This window comes from Rhamphochromis sp. 'chilingali' (genome assembly GCF_963969265.1).
Source record: "Rhamphochromis sp. 'chilingali' genome assembly, chromosome: 11".
Taxonomy (NCBI): domain Eukaryota; kingdom Metazoa; phylum Chordata; class Actinopteri; order Cichliformes; family Cichlidae; genus Rhamphochromis; species Rhamphochromis sp. 'chilingali'.
The window spans coordinates 777,991-791,878 of NC_137938.1; the positions used below are offsets into that span (position 1 = coordinate 777,991).

The 13,888-nt window shown below is 43.3% G+C and overlaps 1 protein-coding gene across 8 annotated transcripts in view; it reads right to left on the bottom strand.

Annotated features, from left to right (window-relative positions):
- The window catches only part of ascc3 (activating signal cointegrator 1 complex subunit 3), a 153,694-nt gene that overhangs the window by 117,968 nt on the left and 21,838 nt on the right, over positions 1–13,888 (bottom strand). For 7 of the 8 annotated variants that reach the window (XM_080895959.1, XM_080895962.1, XM_080895958.1 and 4 more), the window contains 3 exons: positions 10,478–10,595; positions 1,744–1,945; positions 1,174–1,309 (listed from right to left, as the gene is read on the bottom strand). In XM_080895959.1, the coding sequence (XP_080752085.1) occupies positions 1,174–1,309; positions 1,744–1,945; positions 10,478–10,595 (456 nt within the window). Of the gene's footprint in view, positions 1–1,173; positions 1,310–1,743; positions 1,946–10,477; positions 10,596–13,888 lie in introns of those variants that run through there. The other variant, XM_080895964.1, reaches the window with a different exon arrangement.

The following is a 13,888-nucleotide window of genomic DNA, read 5'->3' on the forward strand; positions in this document are numbered from 1 at the left end:
ACACAATATTTCAATTCAATTCAATTCAATTTTATTTATATAGCGCCAAATCACAACAAAAGTCGCCTCAAGGCGCTTCATAAGACACAGAACATTTAACAGGAATTTGAACACTGTGAATCTGAAGCAATACGTTTAGTTTCCCCACTGCCAAAACGCAAAACACTATGAGCAGAGTGTACTTGGTATTTGGAGTTAAGTGGGAGTTAGAGATGAACAGCACAGAGGAGCCTGGGTCCATAACACAACACAGGATGTTGAGCCCAGACTGGGTCTGTAGCATGTTCTCTATGTGACTACAGAGTCTAACATAACCACGTTGAAACTGTCACTGATGATAATAAAGACTAAATATGAACATCAAGTCAGTGCCTATACATTTATTCCACGTATAAATCAGTCAAGAGAAAAAGAGCCCACCTGACCGACTCCAGTAACTGTCACATGGGAAATGAAGCCACTGTGGAAGCGTCTGACTTACAGGTTCACGAGTACACGAGCTCAGCTTTCTACACTAGAGCGCCCCATCTCTGACCATCATCAGTGAACCTACGTCCTGTCTGTGCAGAGGAACAGCTTCTACCAGCTGATGGAGGAAACATGCTTCATGAAGCAGTCAGCTGGTTCGGTCATATGAAACGTTTCCTTCTGCCCGACAGCTCAAGCTGATCGCTGAGCCTTTAGTTCCAGATGTTCTTCAGGCTTAATCACTTTTCTCACACACGTTCATTCATTTACCGAGCAGCAGAAGCCAGTGATTAAGGAGACCTGCTGCTGCACAGACACATGCGTCCTGAGCCCAGAGACTATTTCCTGTGATGGTTCTCAGCACTGTGTCGTGGTCACAGACCCACGCCGTGAGATGGTCACACTGTGTTTCTTCTCTGTGATTCGTTCAGCAGCCTGACAGCCACTAAAGTGATTCTACACTCTGACACGGGCTCAGACTTCGTGAGAGCCATCTCCCACAGTGTAAAATGCAATGAAGCAGCAAGAATGATGTTATCACACAATGTTAAGATGGGATTATCCCCGCTGCACAGATAAATGATTTAGCCTTCCTCCAGAACAGTAAGAAAAGGAAAAACGAAGCACAGAGCACGCGCACTTTAAACCTGTGGGTCATGTCACACATCAGAGGCAGAGAGTGCAGCACAGTAAAATCAGCCTCACCCTGGCTCCTCCCACAAACGCAGCCGTCTTCGTGGCCTCTGCGAGGTTGTCGTAGACGTTGGGATATCGGATCCGCTCGTAGACCCTGTCTCTGCTCAGCACAGGTTCGTGGCGGGCAGTCAGCAGGGCCTGCTCTCTGCACCGAGCCACACGTACAACAGTAAGACAGTAAACAGAGCTTTAACATTTAAATTGGCACAGTGTCAGATCCACGGCCCGGCCCTCATCTTGATCCACAGCTGTGGAAACAAACCTGTGATGGATGAGCCCAGTGAAGAGGCAAAGATGTGAGGCTTTATAAAGGGGCTAATCTTTGTCTTCACACTGCGCTGGATCTGCACACGCTAACATTTTAATTAAACAGATCGCTGCTTTTTTACCCTCTGAGATTAAACTTTTGGAAGGATCTTCCTGCCCCCCTCCAGCCCCCCCCCAAAGAAAAGCAGCTTTGCTTTTTTGAAGCCGTCATGAAAAATGCAGGAGGCTGCCAGTCACACACACCTGAGAGCCCAGGTGGGCACACAACAAAGACACACAGACACTAAGATGAGGTTTGTAGAGACGACGTACCGCTGGGCTCTCATCTCTCTGGGGTCAAAGGTCAGGAGAGCATCCGTAGAGTCACCCTCATCGCCTCCTTTGAATCTCTTCCTCTCTTTCTTCTCCTCCCTTCGATACATCTTTAGCATTTGTTTCTCCTGCTCTGATTGGATGGTCACCTGGCACCCGTAGGTGGGCTTGGTCACTTCAGCGCTGACCTTGAGGCTGAGATCTGAAGGAAACAGCTCATCGTTAGTTCTCAGCAGCACGCTGAAGTCAGGTAGGAATACTTTATTAGTGTGTGGTGACAGCTCTATCTGGCAGTGCACGGGTTAAGCTTGGCCGCTGCAGCCTCCCTGTTTGAGACACAACAGCTCAATAAAGGCAGAATTGCTCTTGAAAGCAGATGAGATCTCATGATTGCACCACGGCCCGGGCTGATTGACTGAATGATTTCTTTTTTATCTCACCTAGCGGCTCTACCTGCTGCACAGCCCCCCTGCACTCTAACAGCCCCCCTCCTCCTGTCACTCTCACCCTCCCACCTCCTCGTCATCCTCTTTGCACCATCCCCCGTCCTTTATTGGCCCTCTCTCTGGGAGCTATCGTGCCTGGTTATATGTCTCTAGCAGTGACTCCAGGTTTCGAGGACTCATTTCCCGAGCGATCACAGAGCTATAATTGTGCTGAAGAGCGTCAGCGAGACAGATCAGGGTGTTTCACACAAACAGTGGTGCTTGTGGTCATTACCAGCTTTTGGGTTTGGTGGTACTGTATGGTAGCTCTGACATGCAGTGCCTGTCTGAAAGAGATTCATGGATGAAAAAGCTAAATCCATTTTACATTTGTAATGTTCCTTTGGAGCAGTGTCAAAGCAGGGCGAGTCCTTTACACTCACACATTCACATTTCTATGACAATCTTGTTGTTTTTGAAGGACCGAAACACGACACTGTCAAACACACACAGCGAACTCCACGCCACTGTTAGGACAGAGCCTCAGACGGCTGATGAACGACTGCAGGACAGATCATCACTTCACCGTTCATGAAAACATTCAAAGCATTTTCATTTCTGAGCTGTCGGAGTGTAAATGAAAGTGTTGGGCTTCCCCGTGTCCTCGTGTGTCCTCTGGGTACTGATTATATTAACTAGTGGGTCTGAGTGCATGCATGTGAGCGACACAGTTCTGTATCCCTGGTCTTAGTAAAGTCATGTAGATTTGTACTTATTAGAAGAGAAGAGTCTAAGACGTTACCCAGACCTAACAAATGGACATTAGATGATGAGTGGAAACCTGCCACATGGAAAAGAAATAGAAAAAACTCATAAAAGACGTGCATGACATGTGGCCTGTTTCATATAGTGACTCATATATGACTTACTCGTTTCTCATCACTTTCACATATTGTTTTAGGAAGTATCCAAAACATACACGTTTCATTTATATAATTTTTCAAGGGATCTTATATCTGTTTTCACTCTCGTATGCTTTTCATACAAGTTTCACACACGACAGACACAAACGTTAGAAGATTTATAAATATCTTTTCCATACGGGCTGATATGTGTTTGCCTGCAGCACGAACATTTGTGCCAGCTAAACATTCCTGCAGTCACAGAGTCATTCAATGGAAACGTGACTGTGCAGAAACGAGTAGCAGACATTCATGTTGTTTTCTTGCTGGGCTTGCTTACATGGAGAATGATGCAAACATCCCCGAATCAGCCGAGCTCGTGTCTGCTCGCTGTCACACGGTCGTCTGTGAGCTTCTGTTCTGGTTATGGCCCGAGGACGCCTGTGGGAGCTTGTCAGAGCAACACGAGCATCATCGCCTTCTTTCTAAGGTTGTCAGAGAGACAGCTTCCTACATCCTGTGGACACCTGCTGTACTACATCTGTACAGACATGCTCAAAGGCAGGCTACCTCTGGGTATGTACAGGTGCTTGGACCTTTCCTCGCCTCGATGATGTGTCCCCATCTCAGCAACCAATGTGGAGAACATAATGTCCTTACTCAACTTCAGGTTTCTCAAACCCAGCACAGACCACGTGGTCCTATCAGCTGTTTCTAATCAGTGAGGCCTGAAACAGAAGGTTATCATATGTATCCATGTTAAATGTTATCTGCTGTAATAACAAGTTACTTTGTCATTAACGACCCTGCAAGCATCCAACTAGGATGTGACCCTCTGCCACGTTCTTTCCTTCCGTTAAACACTGCAGCCTTGTAAACGTTAGCGGCCCGGCAGGCAGTTCCTCCCGTGTTCCTCCCGTGTTCCTCCCTGTACACGGAGACAGCAGGAACAGGCAGATGTTTCCACTGCCCACGGGAGCCTAGAATCAGCCGCTGACACGTGGAGAGGAGCCACCGAGAGAATCTGCTCTGATAAACATGCAAGTGCCAAACTGGAATTTAAAAAGCTAATCAGCAAGAGACAGGCATTCGCACTAAATCCCACTCTTCTTGATGGCATGCAAATAGTGGAAAATTTAATCAGCCTTTTTTAACCCCTCCTGATTTCACCCTCAGTTGTCAAGGCAACAGTAATCTCAAAAGCTGTCTGGCGAGTCCAATTTCTCGACGCTGATCGGGACTTCTTCGAAATTGGCTGACGTGTGAAACAGCGCATGGGTGTGACCAAAATCACAACTGAAACGTTTTCACGCTAACGAGCTGTTCTGTTACTGTCCAAGTACAGTGGCTTACATCAGCCCACCAGTGGGGTCCAGCAACACCACCACTGTCCCAGCTGTGGGTTGGCAGCATTTCACTACAGCTTTGCTTCTGAACATTTACACGTCATCTAAATGTGAGGTGACTGACAGATATTTTGCACACCTGCTGTCAGACTGTTATTGAAGTGAAACTAACACGTCTCTTCTCAGTGTGTGAGAGGTAGACTGAACATGGCTGTGTCCACTGGTTTATATATGTCTACAGGTTGCTTCTCCCAAAGACAAGAACTAACAGACTTAAAAACTCCTTTGTCCCACACGCCATCAGACTGTTTAACTCCTCTCTGGAGGGGAGAGGGAGGGGAAACAGGAGGACAAAGGAGGGGGGAACAACTAAGCTGTAGTGCCTCTTCACCTCACTGTGCAATACCTTTTGTAAATAGTCAACAGTGCAATAGACTCAATACTTGAAATGTGCAATTCACTTGTATTTTTATTTTTTATTCCTATTTATTCTATTTATCCCCTTTGTATATTTTATTTATATTGTCTCTGTATTTATGTGTGTGTGTGTGTGTGTGTGTGTGTGTGTGTGTGTGTGTGTGTGTGTGTGTGTGTGTGTGTGTGTGTATATAATATTCTGTAACTTCTGTCGGTGCTGTGCTTTTTGGAAATCGAATTTCCCAGAGGAACCCACCCGAGGGATTAATAAAGTTCTATCTTATCTTATCTCTTATATTAATGGTGCTGTTTCAGTGAAACCATCTGCTGACCTTAACATCAGTGTGAGACACCAGTTTAGTGAATGTGACAGCTGCAGGTGGCGTAGGCTCCTTTAAACCACACCATCATCATGTAGGCTCCTGACAACCTCTGACACTTTTAATTTGGGAACCGCGCTCCCATTCATGAATCATTTTTCATTCATTTTTTGGTTTTCCAGGTTTTTCCGAAGCTGAGTTTTCACCATGATAATAACCTTTGTGCCGTAACGTTGCTGTGACTGTGCAGGCCAGAGCTGAAGTGGTGAAAGCTTTCCACACTCCTTCCTGACACGACGGCTGCAGTTTGTGGTCAGAATGACCATGATAAGAAGATGTGTTCACACAGAGCTCTGACGAATCCCTGAGAATAATCACCGTTTGGTCTCTAATGAGAAAGCAGAAATGATGTTTGCCTCTGGTGACACGAGTATTTCAGGGACGACCGGGCGCGTAGGATTTTTTAATCACAAAAGTTTGAAGCTTAATCTTAAAGGTAGACACTATCTCTACTTTCAAGATTAGGCTTCAAACTTTCCTTTTTGCTAAAGCATATAGTTAGGGCTGGACCAGGTGACCCTGAATCCTCCCTTAGTTATGCTGCAACAGCTGCCGGGGATTCCCATGATGCACTGGGTGTCTCTTCTTCACTTACTATGTATTAACAGACCTCTCTGCATTGAATCATATCTGTTATTAACCTCTGTCTCTCTTCCACAGCATGTCTTTATCCTGTCTTCCTTCTCTCACCCCAACCAATCACAGCAGATGGCCCCGCCCCTCCCTGAGCCTGGTTCTGCTGGAGGTTTCTTCCTGTTAAAAGGGAGTTTTTCCTTCCCACTGTTGCCAAAGTGCTGCTCATAGGGGGTCATATGATTGTTGGCTTTTTCTCTGTATCTATTATTGTAGGGTCTACTGTACAGTATAAAGCGCCTTGAGGCGACTGTTGTTGTGATTTGATGCTGTGTAAATAAAATTGAAACTGAATTAAATTTATTATTTCAATTGATATTGATAATCATTTGTGGTTACCACATCAGGCCAATCACCCGCCAGGGTCACCAGAGTGAAGCTTTGACTGTACTGATTTCCTCACGGGGTTTTGTTTGTTTTTGTTTATTTCCAAATAGCCTCCCTAAACTTTTGGATATACTTAAGGAATTTGGGACAATTTCTGGATACAAGGTGAATTTTGGGAAGAGCGGGGCAATGCCTATAGGAACGACAACTGGGGCATTTTCGTCTATTTTAGCACCTTTCAAACCCAGCTATAACTAAATATTTGGGTGACACAGAACCAAAGACTTGTATAAAACGAATTATCCTCCTTTATTGTCTTAGCTAAAAGAGGATTTTGGAAAGTGGGAGTCCTTGCCTCTTTCGCTGGGTGGTAGAATAAATATCATCAAGATGAGTATATTTCCTAAATTTCTGTATTTTTTCCAATGTCTTCCAATTTTTTAACCAAGTCTTTCTTTAACAATCTGAATAGTCAAATTTCTTCCTTCATTTGGAACAAAAGCCACCTAGTCTGAAACAGACCGTGGTGCACAGGGGGCTTAGCACTTCTAAATTTTTTGTTGTATTACTGGGCATCTAATATAAGGGATGATTGTACTGGGTAAAAGTTCATGGTAGTTAATTATCATGGGTAGCACTGGAGCAGTGAATCCTCCCTGCTGTCTTTGCTGTGTGCCAGATTAGCCCTGGCAGGACCTGTCTCCAGCTTTACCACAAACCCTCTCGTCATCCATTCACTGACATTATGGTACCAGCTCACTTTAAACAGGCTGAACTCTCCCTTATTGCACCACCGCATAGACATTGCCTGTTCTCTCCATCCTTAACGGACGAGGCATTTAACAAATGGACAAAGCTTGGAGTAAGTTCAATGAATGCTCTTCTCACAGACAATATCTTCTGTTCACTTGGACAATTGGTGACTAAGTTCAAGATCCCTCAGTCACATTTTTTCAGGTATCTACAACTTGGGAACTTTGTTGCTTCTAATACTGAGTGCTTTCCGTCCTGTCCACCTCCGTCTCTTTTGGATGATGTTTTTGATCTTAAACTGGACGCCAAGCGGGTTATAAGTGATGTTTATGAGCTGTTAAGTAATTATAAGCTGTCCACACTGCAATCTCTTAGGGAACAATGGGGAAGAGGATGGCCCAGACTTGGCATAGGATCATCAATAGGATGTTTTCATCATCTACCTGCCTCCAGCATGTGGTGATTCAGTTTAAAGTGGTTCACCGTCTCCACTGGTCTAAAACTAGATTGAGCAAAATCAAGGATGGGTTTGACCCCACATGTGACCGGTGTAGACAACAGCCTGCTTCTGTACTTCACATGTTTTGGACTTGTCCAAAATTGGGTAGCTTTTGGAAAAGTATATTTGAAACCATGTCCAAGATATGTGGCATTCCAATTACAGCCTGTCCATTTATGGCCATTTTTGGGGTGATGCCAGTCTTTCTGAATCACACTCTGATCTTCTTGCACTCTTTTGGCCGTAGGTTGATCTTATTGAAATGGAAAGAGCCACTTCCATCTGTCTATGGGCACTGGGTTAAGGATGTCATGTACAATACTCAGCTGGAAAAGATCGGCTACACTGTAAAAGGTTCGGCTCGGACATTTTATGACATACGGAAACCTTTTCTAACTTACTTTGAAAGTTTAAATCCAGATACTATTGCTTAATGTGTGTGTGTTTTGTTTTTTCCCCTTGCTTGCATTCATTTATGTTATTATTTACTTTTTATCTGTAATTTTATTTTATCTTATTTCTTTCTTCTCTGGCTGAGTTTTAGTTACACTGTTCTGGGGAGGGGGGGGGAGGGCTGTTTGTTAATACTGCTTTAATTGTTGTTAAAAGCAATTTTTTGTTCAATAAAAAGACCTCGATCAAAAAAAGGTGTGTCTCTCATAAACACCCACACCTTCTAGGGTGGATGAAATGAACTTACACGTAACAGCTCATCTGATTAGTCGCTCCAGTAACTCTGCTTCAATGTTATCTCTATGGCATACATGCTAACAGGTTTGAGTAGAATATCAGTCAAAACCCCCGATGGTCCAGCTGCAGTCCTCACCATAACAAAGCCAATAACACAAAGTGACGGTATCTCAGTGCTTTATAGATTTATCATGACTTTGTGTTCCTACTTGGCCATTTGAACTGATACTGGTAATTATGGTAATTGTGTTTTCTACAACTTTCAGGGACTGGTGCCACCTGACGGTTGTACAGCCTGGAGGCTGAGGGTTAGCACTGGCAGCTGCTAGTCCTGATTTGTTATTTATAGTTTGATTGACATGCTAATTAGTAACTAAAATAAATGTAGTGGAGTACACCCTGTGCTCCCTTTGCAGAGCAGCCCTGCACACTGCAGATATTAATGCAAGAGAGTGGACGGGTGGCTTTAACCCTTTAAAGCCGGTCGGGGCGGCCACGCTTCGTTTTGCGTAACTATTTTTAAATCCCGGTAGCACTGCAACCACGTAAGCTAGCACAATAATTTTTTTTGCATATGAAACTGGAGGAGTTGTACTTACATCTGATGCCATCAGCTTGTCCTCGGTCACAGTTTCCTTCCACATAAAGCTTTGCAAAAACTGCATAAAAAGCACTTGCAGCAACAAAAACATAATATTCCAGAAACACGCTTTGCCGATCCGATCAGCTGTTTGTAACACTTCCTACGTCCATCAGCGCGAACTATTGCATGTCCGCCATGACCTGCCCGAAACCGGAAGTGACGTCATTTTGCGGAAATGTAGTTTTTTACCATTAGGGCCTCATGAGCCTATACTGGTGTTTTTAAAAGTTGTGTTTGGCTTTGTGACTTTCTGTGTCGTTTCTGGGATGCTTAGGACTCATATTGCTCTGCTGGAAATAGTTTATTTTGATGCATATGCTGTTTTTTTGCAAATTTGCATTATAATATTTATTTTCGTTTTTCCTGCAGTATATAAAAATTGGTGTATTTCAAAAATAAAACTATGAAGACACTTAAAATAAATTTCCTGTGGTGGGAAACTATTTTGTGCAACTTTTTTGTATTTACAGTTTTGAGGGATAAGCCTCTTAAATTTCTCTAACTAGAAATATATGTTAAAAAAAACAAAAATGATTTTAAATGTTTTTGTAATTCATTGCACTTTTTTGCAATTTATGTAATTACTATGCACTTAATGCAGACATATTATTAAAATTTTGGCTGTAATGGTTGTATTGATGTATAGCAACTTGAAATGCTCCCAGAAATGGCTCCACAGCATGTAAGAATATACTATAAGCTCTGGCGGACTTGGTTCTATGGTAGGTCTTAAAGGGTAAATCAACCTGCAGATAGTTTTACTATAATCAGCTACATGTTCAACTCTCCCTCAGACTAAGCCAGGAGTTTGTCTCCATGCAGGCAGCTTTTTAGTTCATTTATTTTTGTAAAAAAACAAACAAAACCTCCCTCACTTTTTAAAAGTCCTTAAGAAAAGTTAAAAACACAAACGGACAAAGCTGACAGACAAACGGAGAAATGCTCTCAGTTCTCAGTCATTGTTAGGGAATCAGGTCAGGGCTGTGACTACCACTGCATGTCGGACCAGTCGCATGTCGGACCAGTCGCATGCTGAATGAAATGAAGGTTCAATGCAACAATGTGTGAACTGTTATCAACAGGAACATTAAGCAGACAATGCTGGATGATAAGAAGTTAGGAAAGACTGCTAAGATGGTCTACTGTAGATTCAAATGTAGCACCAATCATCTGTGTCTCTAAGACTCATCATCATTATCTGACAACAGCGTCTAAACACGCCCAGCTTCACTCCCTGATGGCGAGGAAAGCACAGTCAGCTGGACACACACACACACAGCAGGTTAGATAAATAACAACCATCCCGTCCACACATGCAGAGAAATACTGCAGCACTTTGTTACACAGTGCTACGGTCCAGTGCTAATATCTCAGTATCCTCTGATACCACCATACAACAGCATCAGAGTTGTTAGCCTGTGGTGCTAACACTCCAACAGTCAGTCACAGCAAGCAGAGCAATGGTGCCTGTGTAACCTTATACTTCAGATACGTTTAAAACTGCAGGTTATGACCAAGGACATCTGAAACTCTGTGTTTAACCCTCACCGATCAAACGAGCTTCTCCCTTTTAGGCTAGTTTTACTGTGCAGGACTGTCCCTACAGTGCAATGCAATCCAAAGGATGCAGTCATGTTAGGACGCTGCGCACTGAACACAGTACTTATTCTTCCATGAGTATTTCCCCCCCTGAGGTGACATGCCTGCCATGGGCCTTACCTGATGGATAGACAGTCCTGTCAGGTTGGATGCGGAGGAGGGAGTCAACAATGGCCGCCCTTCGCTGCAGAAGGGTTGAGATCATGTCCAGCCCCTCTGGGCCGAGCAGCTCAAACAGCTGGAGACAGGAACAGGAGAAGACAGTCAGTACTTGGAAAAAAACATTTCTCATTGGAAATGAATAGACGTGACAGGCTTGTGAGGATCAGTGGAACAATGCAGCACCCTTATCCCTCGTCTATAAGGGTTGGTCTCAGAATGGAGGCTGTGACAGAGAGCACAGCAGGAAACTGTCGAGGCCTTGCTTTGCTCTGTGGTTTCTAAACTTCGTGGTCCCTGTGAATATCTGTTCTATTCACGCTGGGAGTGAGAGGAGAGGTGATGTCCTCTCCTCTCAGTGGACGGAGGGGGTGAGGTTTCATCTGCTCACAGGGATGTTTTTTAAATGAACTCTCATGAATCCTGGCCTTGGAACTGACTGATTAGGTGTGGGCTCTGCAAGGACAGAGACAGACTTTCTCCTTCAAATGGCTTGTGTGCAGTCTCCATCCTTCAGGCAAACGTTAACAGTGTAATAAGTCTGCACGTGCACAGCTACGGGTCAGCAGTGGCAAGGTCTGTGTGGTCTGCTCATTTCCAGTGAGTAAATGGAACAAAAGAACCAGAGTGGAGCTGAGTCACAGGAGGGCATCCTGAAACCACGTGCACAGGAAAAATACACTGAAGATTCCTTTTCAGGAGGATGGTGGTTCGATCCTTGACTCCTCTGAGCCTAATGCCAAGATTGGTGCTGAAGAGGAGAATTACACAGGATGAATGTGGACAAGTCTATGCATGGAATAAAGTAGCTTTAATGCAGGTTTGGAACATCAGTCCATTTACCTGGTCAGGATTAAAAAGGCCTTTTTTATTTGATTCACCTGCTGTTAACATCCAAGCAGCCATGAAATAAGAACAAAGTCAGAAGCAGTACTTACCACTGTAACTGTAACTGATCCTGTGCCCAGTTTGGATCATCTGCACCAATGACTGGATAATTATAGCACAGCTTAACTCATTTAGGACGGCCTTACTAAACTAAAGAGCATTTTTACATTAGGTTACACTACATGTCATGATATTACATTTTTATATTGAACTGTATGAGAACTAAATATAAACTGACAACACACATGATACTGATGCATGACCAAACATAGTGCTGGGCCATATCATACCGTTCACGGTAACACCGGTATAATGTTGGGCAATGATAAGAAAATGAAATATTGCGATAGAATATGGGTAAAACGTGCATGCACAGTGCCTTTGTTTACATACGCACATGGCGGAAAAAGCATGGCAGCGAATGAGAATGAGAAGGGAGAAAGTGGATCGTTGAATGAAACCATGAACCAGAACTGGTTTGTAAAAATGCTGCAGCTTCACTGGTGTGGAACTGGTTTAGCTTTCGTCCGTCAGATACACAACAAAGCACTATTTTTGGTAGCGCATGCTAGCGGGCCGTCGTTATTACCGCGTTGTTTGGAAAATACGGCGCACTTTAAATCAATCCTTTGATTTTTCTGAAAGTCGACAGAGCCCCTTATAATCCCGTGTGCCTTATGTATGAACTCTGGTTGTGTTTACTGACCTCGAAACGATTTTATGTGCACGGCGCTCGAAAATCTGTCAAATGCTTCAGTACGACTTTTATGCTCCTTATATCTGGAACAAACTCCCAGAAAGCCTCAGATCAGCTGAAACACTCAGTTTATTTAAATCCAGGTTGAAGACTCACCTGTTCTCAGCTGCATTTGAATAAAGCACCAAATCCACACTTTTAAGCTTAAATTTCAAAACTTACATTAACTACTGATTTTATCTACTGTTCTGATTTTATCTGTTTTGATTTTACATACTGTTTTGTTTGTTTGTTTGTTTGTTTGTTAAGTGGGTTTAGAGCTCTGGGTAGCTCCCCAACTGGGTCTAGAGAGTATTTTAAATTCAGGGAATTTAAAATAGAAAGTAGCTCGTCCACAGAAGGACTGGTAGCTCCCCTTACGATAAGGGTTCAGATCGCGCGAACAGGTGTGAAATGTGTGTATTTAGTTTGTTTGTTTGTTTGCTTGTTTTAATCAATTTTAAATCATACTTTTTATTTGTTTTTGTTTCTAATGTCTCTGTAAAGCACTTTGAATCACCTTGTTGTTGAATTGTGCTATACAAATAAATTTGCCTTGCCTTGCCTTGCCTAGTACGACTTTGCTAAGCTACGAAGCCGCACCGCTTGATGGATTGTCGGAGCATTACGGCTGTCGTAGGCGGAGCCTCGCGGAGTGATACGTGCTGTGCTTCAACATAATGTTACCGTATTGTGTGTGTTTAACCTCTTTTTAAGTTTTGTGGATATTATACATGGTTATGCTGAGGATGTGTCGGCTCCACTGGAAATGCCTTTTGGTTAAACTGTCAGCGAGGAATTTGCATTTGCACTGTTAAATGTTTATATAACTTTAATGCAGATAAAAAACAGCTGCTTGTTTAAGTGAAAATACATTGATGGGTTTTTTTGCACTAATAAAGTTGTGGAGTTTTATTTTGTATTTTGTCTCGTGTCAATTATATCGTCAGTTATATCGTTATCACAAATTCTCAAATGTGTATCGTGATAAATATTTTTGGACATATCGCCCTGCTCTAACCAAACACATCGATCTATTAACGTGTTTATAGGCGGACGTTCTCCTACAGTGTTGTTAAAAAGGTTTACAGTGTATTTAAATCCTGGAAAAGCTGGCAAGTTTGACCGTCTACACACGTTTTTAAAAGTTGTGTAACATGAATAATTCAGCAGTCAGATGAAGCAACAATGCAGAGTCGTGTGTACAGAGGATCCACTTTCACAGAGCTGGGTTCTTCTACCAAAACAATGTTTAAATGACACCCAGCTGATCGACTCAAAGCTCCCAACACAAAGTTGCTGAGCAGGTAGCATCACCACAGAGGAGAAATATGAGAACAGTGATATTCTGAGCACAGAGCATCAAATCATGGCTGGACTAAAGGTTTGTAAGAGGGGAGAGTGTACTGTGCTAACTGGATCACTTGTATCTAAAGCACGAACAGCAGATCAAACTATCAGAGGATCGATACATCAGGCTTTGTTCACTGAGACACTGAAGAGCAACCGTATGAACAATTCTCACACTCAGAATTTAGTAAATGAAAACACTCCAATCAGGTCATGGAGAGAAGGAGAAACAGGGAGGGAGGCTAACACATGGCAGCATTAGGCGTGGTGTATCCCAATGAATCACACTAAAGGTGGGTAAATCAATATGAAGGTGAAAAACACTGGCAGACAATGAATTATACACAGAGAAATGGGAGCATTCACCAGCAGTGAATCATCTCCACCCTGATAAATGA